General features: G+C 59.3%; 2 protein-coding genes across 9 annotated transcripts in view; one reads left to right on the top strand and one right to left on the bottom strand.

The window, feature by feature from the left end:
- The window catches only part of SMARCD3 (SWI/SNF related BAF chromatin remodeling complex subunit D3), a 33,299-nt gene extending 12,357 nt beyond the window's left edge, over positions 1-20,942 (top strand). For 2 of the 5 annotated variants that reach the window (XM_068549708.1, XM_068549709.1), the window contains exons 3-14: positions 14,463-14,674; positions 16,403-16,445; positions 17,285-17,407; positions 17,514-17,652; positions 17,813-17,979; positions 18,141-18,242; positions 18,492-18,653; positions 19,543-19,640; positions 19,813-19,948; positions 20,243-20,365; positions 20,484-20,585; positions 20,759-20,942. In XM_068549708.1, the coding sequence (XP_068405809.1) occupies positions 14,463-14,674; positions 16,403-16,445; positions 17,285-17,407; positions 17,514-17,652; positions 17,813-17,979; positions 18,141-18,242; positions 18,492-18,653; positions 19,543-19,640; positions 19,813-19,948; positions 20,243-20,365; positions 20,484-20,585; positions 20,759-20,812 (1,461 nt within the window). In that variant the 3' untranslated portion in view covers positions 20,813-20,942. Of the gene's footprint in view, positions 1-11,362; positions 11,627-14,462; positions 14,675-16,402; positions 16,446-17,284; positions 17,408-17,513; positions 17,673-17,812; positions 17,980-18,140; positions 18,243-18,491; positions 18,654-19,542; positions 19,641-19,812; positions 19,949-20,242; positions 20,366-20,483; positions 20,586-20,758 lie in introns of those variants that run through there. The other 3 variants (XM_068549706.1, XM_068549710.1, XM_068549711.1) reach the window with 3 other exon arrangements.
- A 124-nt stretch (positions 20,943-21,066) lies between these two features.
- On the bottom strand, positions 21,067-27,202 carry CHPF2 (chondroitin polymerizing factor 2). Of its 4 annotated transcripts, none has more exons than XM_068549703.1 (5): positions 26,311-27,202; positions 25,387-25,737; positions 24,374-24,938; positions 23,479-23,661; positions 21,067-22,522 (listed from the first exon to the last, which is right to left on the bottom strand). In XM_068549703.1, the coding sequence occupies exons 2-5, from the start codon at positions 25,665-25,667 to the stop codon at positions 21,215-21,217; spliced, it is 2,337 nt and encodes a 778-aa protein (XP_068405804.1). In that variant the 5' UTR covers positions 25,668-25,737; positions 26,311-27,202; the 3' UTR covers positions 21,067-21,214. The 4 variants fall into 4 exon arrangements, with proteins under 4 accessions (XP_068405804.1, XP_068405803.1, XP_068405805.1 ...); XM_068549702.1 differs by having other exon boundaries at positions 25,387-26,487; positions 27,108-27,202; XM_068549704.1 differs by having other exon boundaries at positions 27,108-27,202.

Raw genomic sequence — 27,202 nt, 5'->3', positions numbered from 1 at the left:
AGTAGGGGGCGGGGGCGGGGAGGAGGCCCTGCTCTTCCTTCAGATGCCTCCGTCGGCAGCTCCCAAACCTCGGCTTCCCTGGGCCCAGCGAGAGGCCTTATGAATTCTTCCTGGATTTCCCTCCAATTGACTCACTACTCGTGGTGGCTTCTCGATGTCCCCCCTCCCCTCCTTTCCTGCAGCCCCTCCCCTAACCAAGTTTCTACACGGGGTTCTCATGTAAGACCCACACTGGATACTAATGGCCGTTCTCTGCTCAAGGAAGCCTCCAGTGGTTTGGGTAGAACCCAGGCTCCCCTTTGGCTCCCTGAGCGTCCATGATTGGCCACTATGAATAATCACCTGGCCAACCTCTCACGGGTACCCTCCCTGGCATTTGGGACAGCCCGCAGGTGAAGGTCTCTGAGGGCTCCTGTATTCACTAGTCCCCTAGCTGGGGGTTGGTGGGCAGCAGGACCACCAGGACCCAGAGGTAAGGCAGAGCAGCGGCGGCCGAGGCCCCCGGGTCTGGCAGGCTTAGCATCGGAAGCTAGTAATAGCAGACGATTCGTTAAGTGTTTACTCTGTGCCAGACGCTGTGCTGAAGTCTGCACATACACGACTTCTTTTTATTTTTTGGCCGCGCCTTGTGGCATGCAGGATCTCAGTTCCCCCACCAGGGATCGAACCCGTGCCCTCTGCAGGGGAAGCGCGGAGTCTTAACCACTGGACCGCCAGGGAAGTCCTTATACGACCTCACTCTAATCCTCACATCCGCCTGTGAGTCAGGTGAAGGGCTCTGTGTCTTGCAGACAGGGAAAATGAGGCTGACAGTGACCTGTGCAAGGTCATGATCACTCAGAGGCTGCACCAGGCCTGACATCCCAAGACTGTCTGACTCTAGAGCAGTGGTTCTCAACCCTGGGCAATTTCACCCTCCAGGGACAAAGGACAATGCCAAGAGATGGGGAGAGGAACGTGCTGGTAGAATTTACTGGATAGAGGCTAGAGATATTCCTAGCATCATTCGATACACGAGACGGCTCCCACAATAAAGAATTATCCACGGGACTTCCCTGGTGGTCCAGTGGCTAAGACTACGTGCTTCCAGTGCCAGGGACTTGGGGTCGATCCCTGGTCGGGGAACTAAGATCCCATGTGCCGCGCGGTGCAGCCAAAAAAAAAAAGAATTATCCAGCCCCAAAATGTCAGCAGTGCTGGGGTTGAGAAGCCCTGTTCTTGAGTCCAAGCTCAGAGCCATCACACCATGGAGCCTACAGAGACCCCACCCAGGGAGGGCAGTGGGTTCAGGGCCTGGGGGAGGACAGGACCCCAGAAGAACTGGAGCAACGGTCAGGGCAGTAAGGCCCCGTTGTCACAGCCCTGGCCCAGGACAGACTGGCTTGCAATGGCCAAGGCAAGTGCCCAGATCTGGGAGCAAGAGCCCGGGGTCAGGGCAGGCGGACGGGCTACCTGGAGGGGATTCATTATACAGGTCGGGGTGAGGGACACCCGCTGGCCTTGTTCCAAAGGTTTGCAGAAACCAGGAGTGGTGCACCAAGCAGGTCCAGGCCCTGAGACCACCCCACTCCATCTCCTTCCCCCTCCTGCTCCATGATGAGCCTTCATGAGGCCTCTTGGTTGTCACCACAGCTGTTTGAGCCCCAGAGACTTCCAGGGTATGCTGTGTGGGGACATGGGAGGGGCCGAGCCGGGCTTTGACCATGAAATCCTTGATCACAGGCAGCCCTCACAGACCATCTCCTCTCAATCCCGCATACTTTTGCCTGGTTCCCCAAGAAGCCTGGGGCCCTCTGCGCATAGATGGAGACTTTTGCCTTTTGCTTGGATCATTTCTCCTACCCTTCTTAGGCCAGGGCGGGGCCCTCTGAGTTCTCCAGACCTATGGCCATCGCATGGTGCCAGGAAGGCAGGACGAGGTGGCACTGGGGCTGCCCATGGCCTGTGGGCAGGTAACCATGTGTTCCCAAAGGAAGTACCTGGGGTGGCTTCTGGAGGACAGGGCGGGGTGCCAACGTGGCAGGCCGTGTGCGTGGGTCCTACCCAGGAGTTCCACGGACACACACGTGTGTGTCCATCTGTCCAGCCAGGAGAAGTCCGTGGACGGCCCGCTGATCCGCCCACAGGAGCGAGGAGCCAGGGGCTTGTTCAGAGTTTAACTGGGTTTCATTTTTCTGTCTAAAAGGTAATTCTTACATAGGAAATAATGCAACTTCCTCCAACGCATTGACATTTATTTTAGACACCTCGATGGCAAATTTTCTAGAATTTGTATTCCCAGTGTTTGAAACAATCTGCTTGAGATTTTTGGGAGTGTATTTTAAAAGATAATTGAGGGTAATTCAGCTTAAATGCACAGGCCTCTGGGGATCTTGATATCCTTCTTTAAAAAGCAGGTGTTTGGGGAAGGTGGAGGGGCACACGTGTGTGTGTGTCCCCAGCAGGCAGGCACTCCGTGAGGGGACATCGGAGAGGCAGGTTGAGATGAAGGAGAGAAGCCAGGGACCTTGAGGTTGGGAGACCCGTTCTGCAGCCCCAGCCCCAGCCTGTAACAGCACAGCGACTTCTGGCAGGTCACACAGCTCCTTACAGCCCCCACCCGGTAGGGTCTCTGTCAGTTAGACAGGTTGATGTGTGTGAAAGTGCTTGTGCAACGGCAGACTCCCACATCTGAGATGGTGTTATTAATCCTACGAAACACAAGCCCGGGTTGTAACATCACCCAGCGTCTGGAAGCACACTGGCAATCCCAAGTAGACTTGGAGTGGGTTCTCTTTACCCACACCTTTGAGATACTGGGGTCTCTCCTTGGGTTTTATCCATGAACAAGGCATAAAGATCCCTGCCTTTGGGGCGCTTACATTCTAACGGGGGAGAGAGAAGTGAAACGCTCAAAGTAATAAGTAAGTAGGTTATAAAGGATGGAGGAAGGTATGCAGGACGGGGAGGAAACCCAGCAGAATGAAAGCGATAAACAGCTGGCAGGGGAGGGGCAGGCGGTGACTTCTAATAGGGTGGACAGAGAGTGCCCCACTGAGAAGGGGACATTGGAACCAAGACTTCAGGGAGGCGACAGTGTTAGCTGGAGGAAGAGCATTCCTGGCAGAGGGAACAGCAGGCTTCAAGCCCTAAAGGCTGCCGAGTGCCTGGAGTTTCTGAAGAGCCACGAGGAGGCCAGAGGCTGGAGCAGAGAGAAGAGTGATGGAGATGCATTAGGTGAGGACACAGAGGGAGCAGAGAGTGGCATGGGACTGGGTCCGGGGACCTGCACGACCTGAATCTCACTGGCAATGAGATGGGGGGATGCCTTGGGAGGGCTTCGAGCAGAAGTGACGCCATCTGACTCCCCTTTCTAAAGGACCGTTCTGGTTGCGTGTTGAGGATAGAGGGTTGGGGGCCAGGTTGGAAGCAAGCTGTTCATTATTGATGGATTGGACCAGGGTGGTAGCAGTGGAGAAGTGAGAAGGGGTTGGATTCTGGATCCAGAGCCAACAGGACTTGCTTTCTGATTGGATGTGGGATGTGAGAAAAAGGCAGGATTCCAGGATGGTGCCAAGGTCACGGGCCTGAGCAGCTGGAAGGAGAGTGAGGTCCGTGGGTAGTGAGGCAAGTTTGAGGTGGGAGAGCAGGAGTTTCATCGTGGGCATATCTATTCAAGGTCCAGGTGGAATCGTCAGTATGTGAGCAGACAACTGGATACATGAGTCCAAGGATTGGGAGAGAAAATGGGCTGGAGGAAAATGGGAGTTGTCAACATACAGAAGGCATTTCAAACTCTGAGATTGGGGGATGGATGAAATCTCCAAAGAATGATTGTAGAGCAGTGAAGAGGACCAAGGACTGGCCCTGGGGCACCCGACCCTGAGAGGGAAAGAGGGCCGGACAGCCAAGGAGAAGGAGAAGGAGCAGCCAGGGAGGCGGGAGGAAAGCCAGGAGAGGGCAGTGTCTTACGAGCGAAGGGAAGAGAGTATTTAAAAGAGGAGAGAGTGATCAACTGTGTGGGATGCTGAGGCTGGAGAAGCAAGGTGATGCCCGAGGACTGACGGTTGCACTTGGCGACGTGGGGTCATCGGCGGCGGCCGGACGGGAGTGTTTTCAGTGGAGCCATGAGATGTGCACCTGGAGGGACTGGAATTCGAGGAGAACCGAGACAGCAAACGTAGACAACTCTTTTGAGACACTTTATTGCAACTGGGCAGTAACCAATGGGATAAGCAGGTTATGTGTTTCTCAGGGAAGGTGACAGTGCTTTAGCATGCTGATGGGAGCAATGCAATAGAGAGAGCTAAGCTGATGATGTGATGGTGCGGGGGAGAATTGCTGGAGCGATGCCCTCGAGTGTGCTGGAGGGGACAGGAGCTCATATGCAAGGGGACGGCCGGCTTTAGATCGGAGCACAGATAACTCAGCTGTAGGGACCAGGCGAGAGAGTTGCCAGGAGGTGGGAGGAGGTGGTGGGAACCTCTGGAAGTTCTTCAGAAGCTTCTGTTTTCTCAGGGAAGTGGGAAGCAAGGGCATTAGCTGGGAGTGAGGAGGCGGGGAGGAGGAGTTGGAGGTTGGAGGAGGGAGAAGATGTGGAAAACTCACATAGGGGAGTGGGAGCGGGAAAGGACCTGAATGGTCTAGGGAAAGAGGGGGATGGCAGGGCAGGATGAGGCCTGTTGAAGTCCAAGCTCTGGAAATGACAGTGAGACCAGGTTAGGGTGGTGGTGTGTCTCTCCAGCCATGTTCAGGTCCTGGGGTGCAGGGTAGGAGTTGGTGAAGCCGAGTTTAACTCTTAAGAGAGTCAAGAGTATATGCAAAGAAGGTTAAAATGGTAAATTTTACGTTATGTATGTTTTACCATAACTAAAAATGAAAAAGAGTATATATATGTCAGGGCGGAGTTGTTGTGATGAGGGGTGCAGGTCAAAGAAACAGACCAGCGGTTCCAGTGGCGTCACAGGCTTTGGGGGTCAGGGGGCTGGACAAAAAGGAGATGGTGGTCCGAGAGTGGGGAGCTTAGGACTGAGATGGGGGGGCGCTGCAGGTGCTGGAATGGCAGGGTCCAAGAGGTGACGCTGGCGTGAGTGACTGAGGGAGGGTGGAGGGTCGCTGGAGGAGAGGCGGCCAAGGAACCCAGAGCCCTGGGGTATGGGAAGGGCTGTCCCTGAGGATCCAGGAGAGCAGCAGGAAGAGGTCAGGGGTGACAGAGGAGTGACTGTGAGCCAGGAGCTAGAAGGCTCCAGAAAAGAAGGCGCCGTACGTGGGGGTAAGATGCAAAGCCAGGGGTCTGGAAGCAGCAGTGAGGGGCAAGGAGGGTACCTACCCCGCCTTGAGGCCAGTGGCAGTGGGGACTCTGGGAAGACCACTGCCCCCCACATGGAGGGTTTGGGGGGGTTACTCAGCAGGGAGCCCAGCTTCCATCACAAGAAGGCAAAAGGGATGTTCACAGAAGTAGCCGAGTGCATTGGAGATTCTCCTTCCGGCAGACCGCACAGGGAAGGGCTCGGTGGGAGATGGCAGCGGAAGAGGGGCGCACAGAGCCCTGTGGAGCCGGGGTGCAGGAGTTGAGGGGAGTCTGGGGCTCTCCATGGCGCCTGATGCAGTGGGAACAAGGGCATGGTGACAGGAAGGCAGGCACCCCCACCAGGGCAGAGAGGCAGCGTTGCGTCAGGAGGGGAGGGGGCAGAGTAGAAAGTGCCCTTTCAGACCCTGTGAGCAGGGCTCGCCCTTGCCTCCTAATGAAGTTGAAGACATGGGGAGACCAGGCCCGCGTGTGGCTTCCGTGGATGTTTCATCTGTACGTTCCACTGCCCACTTCCACTTGGCTTAATTCCCCCCAGAAAATCTTTAAGGCAATACAGATGAATCTTTTTTGTTTTTAACATCTTTATTGGAGTATAATTGCTGTACATTGTTGTGTTAGTTTCTGCTGTATAACAAAGTGAATCAGTTATACATATACATATATCCCCATATCCCCTCCCCCTTGCGTCTCCCTCCCACCCTCCCTAACCCACCCCTCTAGGTGGTCACAAAGCAGGAGCTGATCTCCCTGTGCTATGCGGCTGCTTCCCACTAGCTATCTATTTGACATTTGGTAGTGTATATATGAATCTTCCTTGTGTATTCAGTTTTCTTCACTCAGGTGACATCCCAGACCTCAGAATGCACTGGTTCCCAGGAATCCCTCTGGCCACCTGGTCAGAGCAGTAGCAGAGGCCTCAGAAGCTTCCTGGGGGGAAGACTGGGATGCTGACCACCAGGACGTTATCCTGGTCAGCAGGGAGCACTGAGCTGTGGGAGAAAGAGGAGAGGAACCAGAAGCCCTGGGATGGGGCTCCTGTCTGCCAAGAAAGAGGATGGCTGGGGTCTGGGAGCCCCGGGGCACAAGCAGGGCAGGAGCGATGGCTGCAGCCCCACAGGGGGTGTATGGGGATGGGTGGGTCTCCCCAGGCCGGTGGAGCAAGGCAGGCACCTATGCTCCCAGAAGAGAGGAAGAGGCTCGCCTCTGCTTGGAGTCCTGAGGATTCTGAGGCCTCGGATCCCTCTTGCTTTTGCCCCGAATCTAGCCAGACAGGCCAGTGTGAGTCCTGAGGAAGATGGGTGGGGAGCAAGGATAGTTCTGTGGGACACTTACCTGCCTGCTGCCCTCCTCCAGGCAGAGCCCCACCCTATGTTCTACCCCCTAGGCTGTGGCAGCCAGCTGGGGCAGTTATAGCACCTGTCAGTATTCCATATAAACACCACCCCACAGACCGACCCCATCCTCACCAGAAGGGGTCCAGGCCAGTGTGGCTCGTTTTTTTCTACATGGGACCACCTGATTAATGGTGGCCCTGCGGGGAGTGAGAGAAAACTGGCTGTGAATCCAAAATGGGCCTTCCCTCTGGGCCCCAGAGGCCCAGCGCTTCACTCCCTGAGGGACAGGGAGGTACAGTGACTTGCCCAAGGTCACACGATGGTTTTGGCATCCTACTTTTTCTTTTTCTTTTTTTTTTTTGCTTCTTTCTATCATATTTGTCTCTCTTGTTTGTGCTTGCAAAACTGACATAGAAAGATGAAGTGACACAGAGACAGCCCCCTTGATAGTAGCAGACGATGTCCTGGGCACAGAAACATTCTCACACAAGGAGGGAGGTGACCAGCGCTGCTCTGGCCTGAGAAGAGCAGTGGGGGTAGCCAGGAGGAGGGGCAGGACTGTGCCACAACGCGGCGGTCATGTCTGCGGATGTCCTGTCTGCTGGCTGGAGGAAGCCCCTCGCTGGAGGTGGGCCTGAGGTGCAGACTCCCCTTCACCCAGCCCTGGGGGCTGGGCCTGGCCCTAAGGTCTAGCCAGGGTTCTCTGGGGGCCTGGGACTTGGACCAGGCAGGTAGGCTGGACCAGAGCTGCCTCTGGGCCTCCTGGCATGCCCTGGGGTTTAGTGACCAGAGGAGAAAGTGTGGGCTGGCTGGGTTTAGGGATGGACCAGACACAGAAATCAGGGGTCCTCAGCCTGAAAGCTCCAGGTGGTCTCACTTCATTCTCTCTCTCTCTCTCTCTTTCACACACACACACACACACACACACACACACACACACACACACACACGCCCCAGTCTGTGACGGTAATTTCATGCCACTAAGGAAAGCTTCATTGCTGGGGATATAGGCGGCGGAAAGAGGTCTCTCCCTTCAGTCTGGTTTCCTTTGTTCCTCCCTCGCCTTCCTCCCTCTCCCCTTCCCGGCTTCCCTCCTCTTCTAGCCTCCTTCTTTCCATTCTCCGCCCCCCCCAACCCCCCGCCCCGCTTCTCCCTCCTTCCCTCCTCCCCCCTCCCCCTGAGCTGTGTGCCCGCCGCGGGACCTCCGCAGAAGGCGGGAGGGTGGGACTCCGGGCTCCGGCCCCAGCCTTGGTGGCCATCCTCCTGCGGGGAAGGAGTTAAGTCTCTCCGCTGCATCCCTCCTCCCTCCTCCGCCTCCACCCCCCCGCCGCCTTTGAGTCCTGCAGCTAGGCCCTGGGCTGACCTTCACCGGGAGGGAGGCCGCAGTGCGCATGCCCGGGCCGGCTCCGGCCCGGCTCCCGCCGCTGCCCGGTTACCGGGCGGGTGAGGGCGAGGGAGGGCGGCCGCGGCCCCGGACGAGCCCCCTAGCGCCCGGCCGCCGCCCGATCGGGCGTCGTGGGGGGGCCGCCGAGCCCGTCCCGCCGGCCGCGGCGCATCTCTCCCTGCGCGGGGAGCGGCGCTTTGCCATTTGGTGCTGGTGGTGCTTCGGCGAGGGAAGGAGAGATGGGGGGACGGCAGGGGGGACTCCGGCTCCGGGCGGCCGCCCTCTGCCCGGACACGCGCGCGGCCTGCCCGGAGCGCGGCCTGGGCCGGTCGGCCGAGCCTAAGGGCCGGGTTGAGCCGGCAGGAAGGGCCCCTGCCCGTTGGAATCGGGGCTTCCCCCGGGCCTCCTTCCCACCCGGCAGGACGCAGGAGCCGGCGGGCGGCGTGGCACTGCTGAGCGCCCTTCTGGGGCTGAGCCGTTGGGGAGCCTGGCCTTTGTGAGGTGGGAGTCCTGGCCCGGGACACCCTCACTGGCGCCTCTGCTTTCTCGTCTGAAGGCTCCCCGGTGTCCGCACACCTAGGGTCGCCCCTGTAAAAGCAGCATGCACACGTGTCTGCTGGCTGAGGCCTTGTAAACAGACTGCATTGGTGATCACGTTGTGCCTGTGTGTGCAAATCCATGTGTCTCCTTGTTCCTCTGGTGTTTGCATTGGTGGGTGTGCCTGGGGGCAGGTATGCCCTATATATCTGTTGCCTGTGTATGCGTAAGGATGTCTCCCAGAGACGGGTCTGCAGGGCGAGGCCCTCATCCTGGGGTGGCCCAGGAGGCTGTTATCTATGGACCTGAGTGATACTCTCCTCGGTGGCACCAGATCCGTTGGCCTAACCACCTCCTGCAATCTCCTGCACCACCAAGACCAGCCCCCTCACAAATGCTTGGTGTTCCCACTGTGCCGATCCACCTCCTCTTCTGTCTTCTTTTCCCAAAAGGCCTCTCCAAGAGTTGAGACCTCGGAGCTTTACATAAACCCTAGAGGTGTCTGCCCCTGCCCCTGTCCCCCAGAACCTCCAAGGTGTCACATGTCCATGCTAGAAGCACCCACAGGGAGGCGGGGTGCCCATGGTGAGGCACAGCTTCAGGTAAGTGGCAGAGTATGAGCTCTGTCCACTGGGCCACTGAGCTTTGGGTGGTTGCAAGTGTTAGCAGACACTGGTCATGTCCAGTCCCTGTGTGCAGGCACGGAGGGAGAGTGGCACTTAAGACCAGCCTCAGACTTCAGGGGGCTGCAGCCTATTTGGAAAGCCAAACATAACACACATGAAACACAGGGAACGTGAGACATTAGTCAGTAAAGTGCCACTTCATGGCCATGGTAGATGGCAGTGGGCATTCAGAGAACAGAAAGATCTGTGCACAGGAGTGGGACCAGGGAAGGCTTCCTGGAGGAGGTGGGGCCCAAGCCGGGCTTTAAAGAATGAATGTGATTAGGACAGGCAAAAGAATAGCAGGAGCAGAGGCTTGGGAATGGGAATGAGCAAGAGGTTTTGGAAGTTAGCGGAGAGACTGGAGAGGTTAGCTCCCCAGGTTACCACCAGCCACCTTCATGGCCTATGGCAAACACCCACCCATTCCCACCCCAGCAGGGCCCAGTCTCTGAGAGTGTGGGTCGGGGTGGGGGTAAGCCTGGGGAAAGATGTAGTAGGAAGGGGATCTCTAGGTCCCCTGCTAAGCTGGTGGTAGAGGAGGGGCATCCTGGACCACATGCCCTCTCTAGCCTTTCAGGGGATTGACAGTGGGCACTTAAATGGCGGTGACAACCAGAAGTGCAAGGGGGCCCAAGGAAACCAGGCTGCAGGCAAAAAAGGCTCCCTAGCCAGAACACTCCCTTGGTTCTTTGTCCTGACCTCTGAAGGCATTCTGAAGGGTTGAGGGTCAGGACCACCCCACCCCACCCCAGGGTAATCCTGGGTCTTCAGTATCTAACTTCAAATAAACTTCCCAACAAATTCCCCCAGGCACTGCCCCATGCTCACCTGGATACTGACAGTACAACCCCAGGAGGCCCATAAACTTGACCCACTCTGTCCCAAAGCCCTGGGGCTCTTCCTCCAGAAGGGGGAGAGAGGGGTGTGGCCTTGGGGGCATGGGCGGGGCCAGGGCTCCCGGCCTGGGGAATCTCAGGATTTGCCCCTCCTGTATCCTGTCCCTCTTTCGCCCCAGGGACTGCCAGCTCCCTCCACACCACCCCTTCTGGGGCTCCCTCATAGCCCCACCGCTACCCCTGCTTTCTCTGGGGTCTTGAGGCTGGCCCTCCCATACCCAGCGCCCCAGCTCCTCAGGGTCCCCTACCCCACCCCCGACTCCAGAACCGTCGGGTCCTGCTCACCTCCCTCTCCCCGCCCCCGCAGCCGTCCACGCCGGCTCCTGGCCTGCCCCCACAGCTTCTCTTCCTGTTCTCACGAGCCTCATCCACCTCCCTGCTTCCGAAATACCTCCCCTACTGCCCTCACTCTCACATAGAGACAAAGGCTCACGTACCCCGAAATAGACTCACACAGGGCTGGGAGACACACACCGTGTCCCGCCACAAACGCACACGCACGCACGCGTGCGCACCGGAGGCTCTCGTGGAGGGAGGCACACAGAGAAGGCATTTGTGTGTGCACGCACATAAACATCCACACCCACAGCCCCGAGCCGTGCCCACACGAGGGTGCAGACACACACGGCGGGTGAGACAAGGGCGCACACATCTGTGGACGCAGGGGCACCCCGCCTCCCGGGGCACACCCACGCCTGCCGCCCCGGTGCAGGAGAAAGGCCTCCTCCGGGCTCCGGCTCCCCCCGGATTCCTTCCAGCGAATGTTTCCCTACTTGGCCTGCCAGGTCTCTGGGGAAAGGGCCTCAGAAATGCAGCAGGAGCCACTTGGGGGCAAAGTTGGAACTGACTGTTCCCTGCCTGGCCCTGCCGGCGAATTCCCTAACCGAGAAACTATTTGCGGCGAGAGGCCGGGGGGCCGGCGAGCCCCCCGCCACCTCCCCTCGCGTCCCCTCCCCGCGCCGCCTCCCCGCGGCCCTCGGGCGGCCTCGGGCTGCAGTGCCGCTGCCCAGCGCCCGGGAGCCGGGCTGGCCGGCGTGCCTCGCCGCTTATCTGCGCTGTTTGGCCAGCGAGGGTTGGAAAGGCAGGCTTTTCTGTCCCCGCCGAGTCAACAGGCAGACCCCGGGCCGCCGGACTATTTCTGTCTTATCAGTGCAGGAATGCGGCAGCCGCGGCGGCGGCGGCGGCGGCGGCGGCGGCGGCGGCGGCGGCGGCGGCGGCGGCGGCGGCGGCGGCGGCGGCGGGCGGGCGGCGGCGGCGTGGGCCGTGGGCCGTCAGGGCAGCCCTGAAGGGGCCCCCTCCCCACTCCGCTCGAGTAGAAGTGTGAGAGAGCCCAGCAGGACTCAGAGGGGAGAGTTGGAGGAAAAAAAAAAAAAGGCAGAAAAGGGAAAGAAAGAGGAAGAGAGAGAGAGAGAGTGAGAGGAGCCGCTGAGCCCACCCCGATGGCCGCGGACGAAGTTGCCGGAGGGGCGCGCAAAGCCACGAAAAGCAAACTTTTTGAGTTTCTGGTCCATGGGGTGGTGAGTGGGGGAAAGTTAGCGGGGGAGGGAGAGCGAGCTGGCTCGGGCTGAATGGAGGGATGGTCGGGAGGGGCCGGGAGGGGGGCTCCCGCTCTCCCACCCCTCCAGCGGGAGCGCCACGGCCCGCGGCCCAGCCCCAGGACTGTGCCGGCGCCCTGGCACCCGAACACGTCGTCAGGCGGCTGGCCGGGGTTGGGTGCCCGGGCGGGGAAGGGAGGCGTTTGCATGGGTTCCTGTCAGGGGCTGGGGGTGGGACTTGGGGACTGTACCCCCCAAGTAGGGGCTCCCCTAGGTACCCGACGTGTTGTCTTCCGTTCTTTTCCTTGTGGGCCCAGGTGTTACCCCTGCCCTGGGGGTGGGGGTGGGGGACATGGCATCGCTGGGCTGGGCTGTCTGTTAATCCGTTGGGACAGTGTTTCTCTGTGTCTCAGGAGCAAGGAGCAGGTGACCCTGTAGTCACTGTGAGCAGGAAGCCCTAGGGCTGAACAACCTCTGCATCCCGGCAGGAAGACTCTGGGGCTTTGCTGACGGCCTCTGCCATCAAGGCCAGAGAGGGGCCCTCTCTAGGGACAGACCCCAACTTAAGGGGTCTGAGGATCCCTCGCAGACTCAGCCACCAGAAGCTGATGTCCCTAATGCCTCAAAGGTGTGAAGGAAGGGCTAGAGTCAGGGACGCGAGGCCTAGAGACCAAAGGGGCAGGGCAGCACCGTCCTGCCACGGGCAAGCTTGGAAGGTCCACCGGGAGCCTGAGGGAGCCCAGGGGACCTGAGAGGATGGGAATAGGTTGGAAGGGCTGTGGAATAGGAGAGGCAGGGGCTCCAAGACTTGGGATGGGTGCTGGTGCTGGAGCCCGATATAGAGGAGGCAGTCAGGTTTACAATGGCCACATTTGGTTGTGACCCCAATGAAGGCACATTCTCAGCAAAAGAGGCCAGAGTCCCTAGAATTTTGGCCCTTCGTGCGGGTTGCCGATCCCTGGTGGCTGGCACAGCCCTCTGGGGGCTCTGGAAGTCTCCCTCTCAGGGCCTCTTCAGCAGATCAGTGAGTACCACTGACCTTGTTAAGTGGGAGAGAATCTGATGGGGAAAGGGGCTTCCCCGGGGCAGCTGTCCTCCAGCCACTGGGCTCTCTGGGCTAACTTCCATCTCGGTCAGCCTAGTGACCAGTCCTAATCTTGCTGCCTGGGGATTCCCTTTTAAAAGGCCCATCTAGGAGGGAGAGGGACTATACACGTGGATTTTTTATTTGGCCAACTTAGAGCTTCAGTTCTTGGGTGGCTGGGAGCCCCACTACCCCACTCCCAGTGGCCCATCTGTGCTGGTGGGGAATGGCCGGCGTGGGCTCCATTCTGGGCTGCCACCCTGGAGGTGTGAGTGACAGGGTCAGGTGGGGCAGGGGAGGCAGACACATGTACAGGCAGGTTTCACTGCGGAGGCGATGGGCAGAGACAGCTGGCTGGCTGGGGGTTAGGGTTAGACATAGCGCAGGGCAGGAGGGACCGGAGGGAGAGTCGGCAGTTAGAAGGGACTCACCAAGCTCAGGGTTAGGGCTCTGCTCCTCCCTGTTCCTGGGAGCAGCTGCACTCCTGGGGGTGAAGTGGGTGGTGCTCGAATGATATCAGGGGCACAGGGTCTGCAACCATCACTCCCTAAATCTCCTTCCTGCTCTCCAGTCCCCATCCCACCCACCCTCCACTTGACAGCCCCTCAGACCCTCCCCAACCCCTCTTCTGGAATCTGGACAAGTGAGGTTTTAAAAGTCTGTGGACCACTTCACTCAATACATTTGATGTCATCTACATCCCCTCTGAGCACCGGGGTAGCGGCAAAGGAATACACCTGCCTCATCTCCCTCTCCGTGGCCCCCTGCGAACCCAGACTTCTGACCTCACTGGGGTAGGGTGGGGAGTAGAGGCGGTCTGGAGGATGGGGCCATCTCTGGTGATTCGGGTGGACGGGCAGGGAGAGATGGATATAAGAGGAAATGTTGCTGCTTTTGACCTACCCAAGCCCTCTGGACCTCCCATCTCCAGTTGAGCCTCCCCCCACCCCCCATCGGAGAATCCTGGTGAGGTCTGACCTCAGTCCCTCAGGTTGCCTCCAGCCTTCACCTTGAGAGCAAATTATGGGGATGGGCTACGTCAGCAAAGCCCCTGCCTGGGGAGGCTTGGAATCAGAGGAAGGGGGTGGGGATCACGGCTGAGGGGTCAAAGGCAGGGGCCCAGAGAGAAGAGTGGGTTGAAATGGGAAGGGTGAGTTCAAGGCAGGACAGCCCAGGAAATGGACTGGGAAGCAGGGAATAGGAAGCGGGGCAGCAGAAGTCCGAGCAGGGAGCCCAGCCCCTAAACTAAACGAAGCAGCAGAGAGCAAAAAGCCCCTCAGGAGACGGCCGCTCAGCGCTGCCTTCGCCGGGAGGAGCTGCATGACCTTGGCTAGGTTGCTCTTCTCCTTGAGCCGCGGTTGCCTCATCTGTCAAGTGGGGAGAGAAGGACCCGCTCAGACTGTCTTGCAGAGGAGCATGTGGATGTGAACATCCTTTAAAAAGGTTGAAAGGCGCCATTAATATTCATTTTCGCGGCACCTTCCGCAAATCCGAGGCTGGCAGTGCCCTGTGCAGTTGCCTGGCTTCAGTTAGCTTCCTGCAGCGAGACGCAAAGCCCCCCTCCGCCAAAGCCGCGCGGTTCCGGCGCCCCCGCCCAGCCCTCGCTCGAGCCGTCGGCAGCAGGGTCACGGGCCGGGGACTCGGGGTGGGAGAGACGCAGCTCACCGCGCCTGGAACAGGGGCCCTGGTCTGACCGGCGGACGTCTGTGTCTGCTTCACCCCGCGCCTCCCCAGCGCCCCGGGATGCCGTCTGGAGCCCGGATGCCCCACCAGGGGGCGCCCATGGGCCCCCCGGGCTCCCCGTACATGGGCAGCCCCGCCGTGCGACCCGGCCTGGCCCCCGCGGGCATGGAGCCCGCCCGCAAGCGAGCAGCGCCCCCGCCCGGCCAGAGCCAGGCCCAGAGCCAGGGCCAGCCGGTGCCCACCGCCCCCGCGCGGAGCCGCAGGTAAGAGGGGCCCAGAGCAGAGGGGGCGGACGCAGGACCCGCAGGGACGGGGTGGGCGAGGAGCGGGATTGGAAGCGGGAGAACGATCAGCAGGGAACAGGCGTCCTGGGTGGGATGCCCTCCCGGGAGGCGGGCTGAGGGGGCACTGGTCTGGTTCCTTTGTGTGCCCACCGTAGAGACAGGCTGCGGCCGTCGCGCCCTTCTCCTTGTCACCTGCTCTGTCCCTCCCTCCACCCCAGTCCCCAGGTTCTGGGTGATGCTTCAGTCTTTGGAGTGGAGGCGGGGCTGGCACTAGGACTGAGGGCAGAGCTTTAGACTGTGTTTCTTAGTGTGGTTGTCCAGTGTGCCTTCCTCAGAACCCGCCGGCTTGACTGTTTAAAAGCCCCACTCCAGATCTTCTTAATCAGAATCTCTGGCCAGGGGGGTGGAGCCTGGGGATTTGCCCCGTGGGTGGGCAGTCGCTGCCCCATCGTGCCCTCGGGTGATTCTTTATCAATCAAATGTTGAAGAATTGCCATAATCTGTCCTCTGGATCAGGTCTGCCCCCAAACCATCAAGGGCCACCCTACTTACTTGTCTGAGCCAGCTGGTGGCACCCCAAAAGCCCCTGCTGGTGCCTGGCAAGAGAGATACCCCTCTGGGTTTCACTATTTAGCCAAACACACATGCTTCCCTTTGCACACCAGATGGAGTCCTATAAAAGGTGCAATATGGATTTTACCGCATTATTAAATATTTTTTACATAGCAAGGAAAATTCACCATTTATAGGAATCCCATGATGAATTCTTTTGCAAAGTGAGTCATTCTTTTACACAGTAAAGAGTCCCTGATTTATCTTGTATAAATGGAGAGTTTCACATAGATAATTTCTTCAAAACAAATCAGACCTTTAATGAAAACTGCTTGCCTAGCCTTAGAACAGATTTTTGGACAGAGAGGGGGCAGTGGTTGAGAACACCACAAGGGGGCAGTATGCAGCCATCCTCTAGGCTGGGTTCTAATTTCTACTTGCCAAGGATTTTCTGGGGTGCTTTTGGGAGTCAGAAGCAGCTAGTGGATCAAGAAGAGTCCAAGTCCCAGCTGCTACCCCAGGTCCAGCCGCAGCCACACCCCTCAGGAGAACGTCCTATCCACTCTCTCTGGATACCTATGGGTGTGTCCCTGGACCCTGCTAGCAGGTGGCCCAAGGGCATGAGCACCCCCTGCCCATCAGTGTCCCCTTCCAAGCCCAGGGTGGCAGGGGTGCAAGTCCTCGCCAGCTTCACACCATCATTTCCTGCTCCAGGGATGGGCCAGGGCTGTCAGCTCCCCTCCCTTTTGAGCTCAGGCCACCTTGGACTGTGCACCCATGCTTAGCAGAGAAAGAGAGTCCTCAGAATCCATCCTCCCTCTCCTCTGTCCTCCCCCCTTCCCAGCTTTCCTCAAAGGCTTCTGCAGCTCCCCTACCCCCAGCCCCTTCTAAGTCTCATTTCGATGGCCCGGAGGATGTGGTGGAGCAGAAAGGGGCTCCCAGGCTGGAGAAAGGACGGGGTCACCTCTGCTCCCCCCTGAGAGGACAGAGCGCCAGTGCCACACACCAGCATCATAGCCCCTTGGGCAGGCAGACGAGCGGGCTGTGGGAACCCCAGCCAGGCGGGCTGAGATGTCGGGATAATTTAGCAGGTGGCCTCGTTACTCCCAGATCTGTCGCCATGGTAACCTGGTTTTTTCTTTAAAAAATGTACAGTGCCAAGAGGAGGAAGATGGCTGACAAAATCCTCCCTCAAAGGGTGAGTGCCTTTCACAGCAGCCCCCAGCCCACCCCCCACCCTTTGCTGCTCCGCCCTCCTTCCCCGCTCCCCGCCACCCCGTGCCTCCTCCCCTCCCCCCTCAGGAGCTGCGCTTCAGCGTCACAGTCACTTTCACTTTTTGCTCAAAAAGCTAATTAAGAAGTGAGGCTCCCCAGGCCAGAGGGAGGGGGTGGGGCGGAGGGAAGAAGCGGAGCCATAGAGTTAGGATACTGGGTCTGGGGTGCAGTAGATTGAATTCCAGCGGTCTGAAGACATAAAGGCGTGGGACAAAGAGGAGACGAGGGCTCGGGGATCACAGGCTGGCAGGGGGAGTGAAGGGAACAGAAGCTGGCCGGAAGGCCCAGGCATCGTAAGAGGACCCAGGCCGAGCTGGCTAGGTGGTAGCATGGTTGAGCAACCATGAGCCAGGGTAGAGGCAGGCAGCGACATCACCCGTCTCAGGGACCCCAGGGTCCGTCCTGTCCACTTTGCAGACACCCAAGGGAAACCCAGAGGCCGTGTGACAAGGGAGAGGACAAGACGAGGAGGTGAAGCCCTAGCACTTGCTGGGCTCCCTGGGTGCTCCGGCCGCCCCTAGTGATGAGATGCACTGCTTCTCCCTAGTGGGAGAAGCAGTTTTTATCCCCACACGTCAAGGCCTTTATTGCTGGATTCGGAGTCCTGGCGAGAGCTCTCGTTCCTGCTCTCAAAGTTCCATGCCCTGAACCTGGCCAGCTCCCCGCCACACTCTTTGTGTCCTGGGACCACATGACGCATGCACATTCCACCTGCAAGGCTGGTTGAGCCCCTGGTTCCCGGCCTTGTTCCTCCTCTTCCAGATCCGGGAGCTGGTCCCAGAGTCCCAGGCTTACATGGACCTCCTGGCCTTTGAGAGGAAACTGGATCAAACCATCATGCGGAAGCGGGTAGACATCCAGGAGGCTCTGAAGAGGCCAATGAAGGTGCCTTGGCTTGGGGGCAGGAAGAGGGGGCTAAGTCCTATTCCCAGAATGGAGAAGCGGGCTCGCCCCGGGGGTTGGCTCTGTACTACACTCTTTATTTCTACAGCAAAAGCGGAAGCTGCGTCTTTATATCTCCAACACTTTTAACCCTGCAAAGCCCGATGCTGAGGATTCTGATGGCAGCATTGCCTCCTGGGAGCTGCGGGTGGAGGGGAAGCTCCTGGATGACGTACGTCCTGGCCCAGGTCTCTCCAGGTGTCCTGGGGTGGGTATGGGGCTGAGCCGAGGACAGTACTAGACTACTAGCACTCAGGGCTAGGAAGTCAGCCCTGGCCGGGGCGGGGTGGTCTAGAGAGACGCTCTGGCCGGAGGCCTGCTTCTAACTGTGCTGCCCTGCCCGACCAGCCCGCCCGCTCCCAACTCATTCTGCCCCGACGGTCCCTGTTCCGCCCCCACGGTCCGTTCCTCTCCCACAGCCCAGCAAGCAGAAGCGGAAGTTTTCTTCCTTCTTCAAGAGTTTGGTCATTGAGCTGGACAAAGACCTTTACGGCCCTGACAACCACCTAGTGGAGGTAAGACCCAGACCCCTTCTGCCCTTGAACCTGCCCCCCTTCCACAGACCGCAGTCCCGTCAGCTGCACAGGTTTGGATGAGGGAGCCCCCGCCACCAGGGCTGTAGCCCCACCAGCTCGGTCGGGCCTGTGAGGTGACCCGGCTCTTATCCCCTGGGCAGTGGCACCGGACGCCCACAACGCAGGAGACGGACGGGTTCCAGGTGAAGAGGCCGGGGGACCTGAGTGTGCGCTGCACGCTGCTCCTCATGCTGGACTACCAGGTGTGTGCCCCACCCCCCAGACACCACATGAGGCCCTCAGCCCCCCACGCCCTTCCTCCTAGACGGGGTGGGCCTCGGCCTCAAAGGTGCGCATCCTGAGAGGTCCCATTCGCCTCCCTACCCCGCCCTCTCCAGAGCGTGCTTCCGAGGAGCCCAGGCACCGCATCCCCGCCGAGTCCCAAGCCGCCTGGCCCTGAGCTCTTTCCACTCTCTCTCTTTTACCTAATTTTCATGGTCACCTTTTCCCAGCCTCCCCAGTTCAAACTGGATCCCCGCCTGGCCCGCCTGCTGGGGCTGCACACACAGAGCCGCTCAGCCATCGTCCAGGCCCTGTGGCAGTACGTGAAGACCAACAGGCTGCAGGACTCCCACGACAAGGAATACATCAACGGGGACAAGTATTTCCAGCAGGTACCCTCTCCCCCGAGCCCGGCGCCCTGGGCAGCAGGCGGAGCTGCCGGTAGGGGAAGTGCCCCTACTAAGGTGACACCCCCACTCCCTTCTCGACTCCGTCGGAAACGGTCTCGGAGCCAGAGACCAGGGTCCCAGTCCCGGCTCTGCCATGGCACAGCTCTCTGCGGTGGCCCACCCATCTTAGCCACCCCAGGTGAGGAAGATCTGGAACCCCGGGAGGCCAACAGCCTTGGGGAACACTTCTTGTCACTTGGAATTGGGATCCCCGAGTTCTAGTCCTGGGTCTAGACTCTGGGTAAATTACTTAGCTATTTTGAGCCTTGTTCCTTATCTTTACAACAGGGTGATAACAATACCTGTCCCCTCTAGCCCACCGGGCAGTTAGGAAAATCAAATTGCTGTGGAAGTGATTTGACAAGAGTTCTACCAAACTAGAGATTATTATTAATAATATTTTTTAATAATAGTTTTTAAATAAATACAACAGATAGACCTGAGTAGTAAAAATAACAGTCGATATTTATTGAGCACTTACCACGTGCCGAGCACTGTTCCAAGCACTTTGTGCGTAACCGACTCATTTCATTCTAACAACCCCTTGAGATAGATACCATTCCCATCCCCTTTCCAGAGATGACGAAACTGAGGCCGAGGTGTTAGTAAGTTGCTCAGGGTTGCAGGAGCGGTGGAAGCAGCATTTACACCCGGGCCGGCCGACCCAGGGCCTGTGCTCTCACCCGCGCGCTGCACACCCCTCCCCGTCAGCGCTCCTCTGGTCGCAGCCCACCTGGCCCCAGCCCCGTGAGCACTGGCTTCTCGTGGCCTTTTCAGAATGGAAACTGTGCTCTTTCAAGCACAGAAGAGCGATCTCTCTCTCCCACTTCAGATTTTTGACTGTCCCCGGCTGAAGTTTTCTGAGATTCCCCAGCGCCTCACAGCGCTGCTATTGCCCCCTGACCCAATCGTCATCAACCACGTCATCAGGTGAGGCCCCCAGCTGCTCCTCGGAACAGGGAATCTCTGTGGTGGTCCTGGCCTCCCTGCCCCTCCCTCTGCCTCCCCCCCCGTGCCCCCCCCCTCCCCTCTGCATCGGGCCCCAGCGCCCTTGGCCTCTGTGGGGGCGGCACGGACGCCAAGGGCTGGACTCCCCTGGCAGCGTGGACCCGTCGGACCAGAAGAAGACGGCGTGCTATGACATTGACGTGGAGGTGGAGGAGCCACTGAAGGGGCAGATGAGCAGCTTCCTCCTGTCCACGGCCAACCAGCAGGAGATCAGCGCCCTGGACAGTAAGGTGGGGCCAGAGCCCAGAGCTGGAGTGGGACATCAACCCAAAAGTGACAGAAGTACAGACAAAACAGACAAGAACGTGGGCCTGTGGAGAGAGGAAGGGGAGGTGGCCCTTCCCTCCTACTTGGAGCTCCGCCCATCCCCCTTTCCCTGGGACTGCCTCGGCATCAGGGACCTGAGGGATTGCCCTTCAGAGGAACAACGGCAAACCCCTTCCCCGACCCCGTACCGCCCCCCCTTTCCCTTCCTCTCACACGTCAGCACGGCCAGGTGAAAGCCTCTGTCTTTCTACCTGTAGATCCATGAGACGATTGAGTCCATAAACCAGCTCAAGATCCAGAGGGACTTCATGCTAAGCTTCTCCAGAGACCCCAAAGGCTACATCCAAGACCTCCTCCGCTCCCAGAGCCGGGACCTCAAGGTGAAGGGGACTCAGGGAGCGCTGGATGGAAGACAAGCACATCGGGAAGACAGTAAACGTTGTTCACAGGGGCTGGAGGGGGTCCGGGCTCAGGGCTGACCCCACTGCTCCCTCCCAGGTGATGACAGATGTGGCAGGCAACCCTGAGGAGGAGCGCCGGGCTGAGTTCTACCACCAGCCCTGGTCCCAGGAAGCCGTCAGCCGCTACTTCTATTGCAAGGTGTGAAGGGCCCCACAGGCCTCCCATGTCCCTCCGGAGAAACCTCCCTTCTCAGCCTCACCAGCCACTCCAGGGAGCCCTCCTGCTCCCAGACGCTCCTCCAGGGCGGGCGGGGGGCGTCCTGTCACTCACCATTACCACGGTAACCTGCTTCTGCTCTCATTTCTCTACAGATCCAGCAGCGCAGGCAGGAGCTGGAGCAATCCCTGGTTGTGCGCAACACCTAGGAGCCCTGTGAAGGAGCGCCGCTGGGGGCCTCAGGCCCTGCCGTCCCCTAGGGCTCCGCCATCACTCCTGACGCCTGGCCTCGCCTCGCGGGTGAGGCAGGGACTGGATTAAAGGTCATTCACCTGATAACAGCCGTGTGGTCATTGGTAACTGGGGAGGGAGGAGGAAGGGGAGGGCAGTGGGTCCCTCTGGGGAAGTCCCCACCCCCTCCCTCAGAGTCTTCTTACTCCATTTTCCCTAGACCTAAAAACAGTTTGGCAGAAGACACTTTTAATAACATTTTCTTATTCAGAAATACAGCAACAAGCCCTCCGTCGGTCCATCCATCTTGCCCCGCCTGGCCGGGGCTAAGGCCGGAAGGGCTCTAAGTGGCGGCGCGGGGTGGGGGGGCCCGGACCGCGCTAGGTGCTATTGGCCTGCTCCTGCTCAAACAGAGCCATGGCGAGCTGCGCACGGCCCCCCAGCCCCTCCAGGTTGCTGAGGCGGCAGCGGTGGTAGAGCTCCTCGCTGAGCCGAGGGCTGCAGTCACGCACGGAGAACTTCTGCACCAGCCCTGGCTCCACGGCCCGGAAAAGGTGGAGCCCTGAGAACCGGAGGAAAACATCCACCACCTCCAGCCCCTCCAGGGCTTCCTCCTCTTCCTGGCCTGCCAGCTCACCAGCCAGCCGGGCTCGCGCCGCCAGGTAGTCCGCGTTGTAGAAGCAGCCCTCTGCGGAAGCCTGTCGGTCAAACCTGCCCCCAGCGGGAGCCCCCCGGGCAGGGTCAGCACCAGGAAGGGACGGGGGGTCGGGGCCGGCCCCTGGGGGCCCCTGGGGAGATCTCTGTGGTGCCAGGGCGGGGCTGAACTCCTGGAAGTGGACAGGGAAGAAGGCCTGCCAGCCGGAGATGGCGTTCATGCGGCAGCGGTTGAGGACTTCGGGCCCGGGCCTGGTCCACACGGTGGTGAGGAAGAAGAGCGTGTCCACGGGGTGCTTCTTAGAGACCACGTCCAGGAGCCGCACCTGGGAAGGGGCCTCCGCGCGCACAGCGAGCCAGGCCAGCCTCGTCCCAGGGTACCGTCGTTCCAACTCAGCCACTGCAGCCTTCACCCCAAGAAACGGGTCCGGGGCCCCTCGGCCCCCTTCCCGCGGCCCATAGACCAGCAGCAGGGTGAGCAAGGCATGCTCTCGTGGCTCCAGGACACCGGCTGCAAAGGCCTCCAGGAACGCAGGGGCCGCGGCGGCTTCGGCCACCAGCAGCGGCAGCACCAGCTGCACGCGGGTGGCCTCGGTGACGTAGGGCATGGGGAGGATCTCCACCCGGCTCAGGGGCCGCAGCAGGCTGACCCTGCGGGCCAGGGCCCGCCGGTGGCCACGCTGCGTCACAGCTTCCAGCAGCAGGTCCAGGGTGTACTCCATGCCCCGCGCTGGATCAAAGCGCCGGTAGCCGTTGAGCAGCCGCTGCTTCTGGAAGCGCAGGCGGGGCTGATAGCGCCGATTCAGCTGCTCCAAAGCAGTCTCCACGGCGTCACTCACATCTGCCCTGCTAGCCCCTTGCAGTGGGCACTTGGGGGCCCCATCTGCACAGGAGAAGGTGTGCTGCTCTGTGAAGTAGTCCCAGCCGAGCACCTCAAAACGAGAGTGCGGTGTAAAAGGGGCCGGGAGCCCAATGGGCCAGCTCAGGCCTGCCTCCCCCTCAGGGGTCAGCACGGTCAGGTTCCGGATCTGAGCCTGGGTGGGAGGGACGCCCAGTTAGTGCCCCGCTAGGCAGTCGGGACCCTACTCCACTCCGGCGTCCCGGGGCCTGAGGTCTGCCCTGACCCCAGCAGCACTCGGTGAGGCTCGTGGCTTAATTCCCTGTACTTTACACTCTTTAATCCGGGAAGTGCAGAAGGCATACGAATCACAGCCGCCTTTCACAACCGCTGTGAGAAGGAGGCGGTGGGAAACGTGCTTCTGTGGAGGTTAAAGCACCCTGATATCTAAAGCTGGGCAGTCTTTCTCTTCCATACTCAAAGCACTCGCGCTCTCTTCATAAAGAGCCCTTTGTTTTCACCTGTACCCCGCCTCAGACAAGCCACTCGGTCACGCAGAGAGTTCCTCTAGCTTCTGCCCTTGGACCTTCTAAGGTGCTGGAGGTTCAGGGACTTCTAGGTTTTTGCCTCCTTGCTGGAGAGGCACTACTGGAGAGGAATTAAAACTATTCTGTCGGGACTTCCCTGGTGGTTAAGACTCCGAGCTTCCACTGCAGGGGGCACGGGTTTGGTCCCTGCTCGGGGAACTAGGATCCTGCGAGCTGCGCAGGGGGGCCAAAAAATTCAAAAATTTAAAAAACACTATTCTTAGACTCCAATAAAGTTGTTAAAAACAAACAAACATTAATTCACTTAACTTTTATAAAACTCAAAAAACAAAAACCCCAAACCCCCCCCCCCCCCCAAAACACACAAACCACTCTTCTAAGCACTCTACCAAAGCCAGTCCTCAGAGCTCACCTGCAAACCCTTTTAGGTGCATCCAAGTCATGCCAGGAGCTTTGATTATCTTATGACTGACCTGGACCCCCCCAGAGCCCCTTCTCCCTGGAGTCGTTTTAAATTGGGGTATGGTCAGCCTCCCCTCCCGCGCCATCATGAGCCTGGACGCCTGAAGCTCCCTCTGACCTCCAACCCTGGTCCCAGGCTCACCTGCAGCTGTTCTATTTCACGGTACGCTCGTTCCAGCTCCAGAGCACTGAAGCGCTTGTGGAGCCGGTACATGAGGGTTCCCTCGGAGACAGGGTGCACCGCAAAAGCACTCAGGAAAGCCGAGCTCTCCTCCTCCTCGGGGTCCCTATTTTTGGCCAGTTCAAACGAGCGATACTGCTGCCCCTAGAGGACCAATGAGACCAATCAATGCCACACAGGGAGGGCTGCCCGGCCTGACCACCCTCGACCATGCTCAGCATTCACACCTATTACTGCCACTGCCGCAGAAGCGGGGAGGGCACAGGAGCTCGTTCTGGTGTCCCCTCAACCTCGGCCTTACTCTCACCAATGGATTTTGGAAAAGAGAGTGCTAGCTAAGCAACTAAGGATGCCCTAGCCCTCGCCCACCCCCCAAAGAACCCCACTGTTCCTCAGAAGAATGAAAGCCGCAAGCCAGCAGATACTCCCAATACTCTGGTCTGGGAGGAGGGGCCCCTCTGGTATCGTCCCCTCTTCACCAACCAAAAGGGAGGCTCCTAGGCTACCCTACCCCTCCAGGAGAGTGGCCATCTCTAGGACACTCCCAGATCACTGGTGACTGTGCAAGTGTCAGGGAAGGGGCGGAGGGCAAGGGGCCAGGTGGGAGGACTGGTAAGGGGCACCTTTCTGGCTTGCTCAGAGGGTCCCTGACAAGATGCCACTTTTGACGGCCCCAGGGATCTAAGACTGCCAGAGGTGAGCAAGGGAGAGCTAGAGGGGTGATCAGGGCTGGAAAAGGCACGACGACAGCCCCAGGGTGCTGCTGGGAAAGTGCCAGCAGCACCCAGCCTCGAGGCCAATCACTCGGTCACTACTAACTTGTCGGGGACCGGGATTAACTTGAAAGGGCTGTCACCTGGTGCTGAGACACACAGCCGATGCCCAGAGAGTCAATGAGGCAGCGGCCAAGCCACTCATCAGGACGGGCACTGAGGATGTCTCCTCGACAGCCATCCAGATGTGGCCACAATCGAAGCAGGAGGCTCCGTGACAACAGGTAGCCAAAGCCGCCGTGGCAGTATCGGGCCTGCTCGCCTGCGCCAATGAACTCCTCCGTCCGGCCCAGGTACAGGTCTTGGTTGATACTGAGGTGGCCAGCCAGGGCTGCCAGGCGGGGGGCCTGCACATACGTGTCATCCTGCATGACGAAGAACCAGTCGTAGTCGGCCCCAAAGTGTGTGTGAAGATGGCGCAGGGTCTCGGACATGAGCCAGGCTGGCCGTTCGTCCCCGTGAGATACCACCTGCATCCCTGCCGGAGTCCGGGCCCCTCGCTGCCCAGTGAAGTAGAGTAACCGAGGGAAGTGGTGAGCCACCGTGCGGTTCACAGCCACAGCCAGAGTGGACAGTGTGGCCCGGGAGGTCAGGACAGCCACCAGCAACCGCTCGCGAGAGCCCAGCTCTGTCTGGATGTACCGAGTCCTGTAGGGAGACCAGCATGCCAAGGGTCAACTCCCTGATGTTTAGGAACTCAGTGTGTCCAGCATATACATCCCCCTAGGAATTAGTGAGTTGGAGTTGAGAACAGAGAAGGGAGAGATCTCCTCATCCATATTCATGAGCTACTGGAGTGAGTATCCACTGAGTAGCCGACACTGGGCCTGATTTGGGGAGAGGTCAGCCAAGGCTGGAGGAGATGGCTTAGATGCGATTCCTGCCCCGTTGAAGAACATCCAACTACTAATTTAACACCAATGGGTGAGGCTTTCTTAGACCTGAGGAGGAGGAAGAAATTGGACCAAACCCTGATGGATAACAAGGTAAAGAATTGCTTCAAGGAGCCTACAATGATTACCAGCGAAGGCAGAGGCAAGGACTTGGAGCAACTCTAAACCGGGGTCTGGGGACTATGCACACACACAACTCTCACCTGAGCACCTTCTTGTAGGGCTTGTTGGGATCCCTGTAGTAGGGGACAATCCGGGGTTTGAAGTCTTCATCACTTTGGTCAAGCTGAGTTCCTGAGTCTAGACTCTGTGGCCCTCCTGGTTCCCCCACAGCCACTACACAGGGATCTTCTCCCTCACCCTGGATCCAGGAAACCCGCAAGAGGCTCAGGCTGCACCCCAGAGACAGCCCTAGGATGAGGGGCAGTGCTGGTCGCAGCAGAGCCAACACTGAGCTCAGTCGCATGGCGGTGGGCCCTGCCATGTGCGTGCCCCAGAGGGCACAGCCTCAAGGATCGATCAGTGGGTAAATGGGCACCTGGCCGGGTGTAGGTCTGCAGTTTTAACAAAGGAACCTGGGGTCAATGAGGTCACCAAGAGAACAAGGCGTGTTTGCTTCCAGGCCCAGTCTCCCCGGGAAATGTCTGCCTGGCCTTCTGTTGTCAAGGTGCTGGATCTAACCCTCAATCCAAATAGTAAATATCAGAATCAATTTCACCCACTAATGGTGAGGCTTCCAGTAAAAACGGGAGGAAATAAAACTCAGTCCTGTCAAACCTAACCCCAAAAGGACTACATACATCTGTAGACTGGATCTAAGCCAAGAGATGGCAGCAACCCATAAAGATGGGCTTGGGGAAAAGCACGTGCTCCATCAACACAACAGCCCCCGGCTAGAGGAACCTAACTCCACGGGCCTTTCCCAAAGAGCACCTGGCGGGGGCACGTCTCACTCAGTTTACTGCAGGCGCTGCTGACTGGCCGCTGAAGGCCGGCACCGGGATGGGGGCAGGGCCTTTCCACTCTATTCCCGAGTGTTAAGCAGACATCTGGCTAGGGTACCCACCCCTCCCAGTAGTCAGGAGTGGTCAGGAACCACTGGCACCGCGCACAGAAGTTCTGCCCACCTAATGAGGTGGACGGAGGATATGGTGACTCAGCACGGAGAGCCTCTCAGAGGAGCACAATGGCTGATGGAGCCACTCTGCAGGGCGTTCTTCTCCGAAGCCCCGCTGCTGAGAGGCTGGCGCTGCCCACCATCTTCTGAGAAGGGACGGGAGGCCAATGACAGTAACCCCGGCCGCCTAAGAGCGATTCGGTGTTTGGTGTTACCAGAGCCCCGGGTACCCAAACCGAACCAAAGCAAACCGAGAAGAGAAGCAGCTAGCGACAACGCAGGGATCCTGTGAAGGCGCACGGATGCTCGGCTGGCTTCCGGTGCGCCCGTTGTCAAGCCCGGCGCCCCCGTCTACCTCTCAGCAATCAAAGAGCAACTCTAGTCCTACAAAGAAGGCCCAAAGCGAGTGGTAGCCGTTAGTCTCACAACAGAAATAAAACTGGCTGCGTCACGGGGCTGTAGAGGAGGAGCAGGGAGACTCCGTTCGTTCTGGCGACGGGAATGGAGGTCGCGGCGGGGAGAGGAGGGCAAAGACCCCGTTCTCAGGCCCGTCAGCGGGGGCAAAAGCCCTGCCTGCGCCAGTGGGCGAAGAACAACCAAGGACACCCCGAGGCCCACGGGGGGAGTCCCCTGCAGCCGGGCCAGCGGCGGCGGCGGGCGGATAACGGGCGGCCGGGGTATGGCGGCGGCGGCCAGCCCGGTCCCGGGGACTGGGGGTGAGGGCGTGGGGCTGGGACGTGCTCCCGTCCTCCGGAGCGGCGCCCCCGACGCCCCTTGCAGGGGTAGGACGGGGAAGGGGGAACAGACCCCAGGGCCCGAGGCGCCGGCTCCGCCGCTGCAGCCGCTGCCACCTCACAGCCTGGCCCGTTCCTTCCTCTTCCGCTCGCTGTCAGTCCCCGTCT

The sequence above is a fragment of the Eschrichtius robustus genome, chromosome 8 (genome assembly GCF_028021215.1).
Source record: "Eschrichtius robustus isolate mEscRob2 chromosome 8, mEscRob2.pri, whole genome shotgun sequence".
Lineage (NCBI taxonomy): Eukaryota > Metazoa > Chordata > Mammalia > Artiodactyla > Eschrichtiidae > Eschrichtius > Eschrichtius robustus.
Note: the sequence above shows the minus strand (reverse complement) of the source record. Positions and strands in the feature narration are given on the sequence as shown.

What these genes read in the sequence shown, in the direction of transcription:
- CHPF2 (XM_068549703.1), bottom strand. Translation starts at nt 25,667, where the DNA reads ATGGCAGGGCCCACCGCCATGCGACTGAGCTCAGTGTTGGCTCTGCTG. An exon ending in CCCTACAAGAAGGTGCTCAG is followed by an intron (nt 24,939 to 25,386) that starts GTGAGAGTTGTG and finishes GTCTCCCTACAG; the next exon opens with GACTCGGTACATCCAGACAG. An exon ending in GTGAAATAGAACAGCTGCAG is followed by an intron (nt 22,523 to 23,478) that starts GTGAGCCTGGGA and finishes CCTCCCACCCAG; the next exon opens with GCTCAGATCCGGAACCTGAC.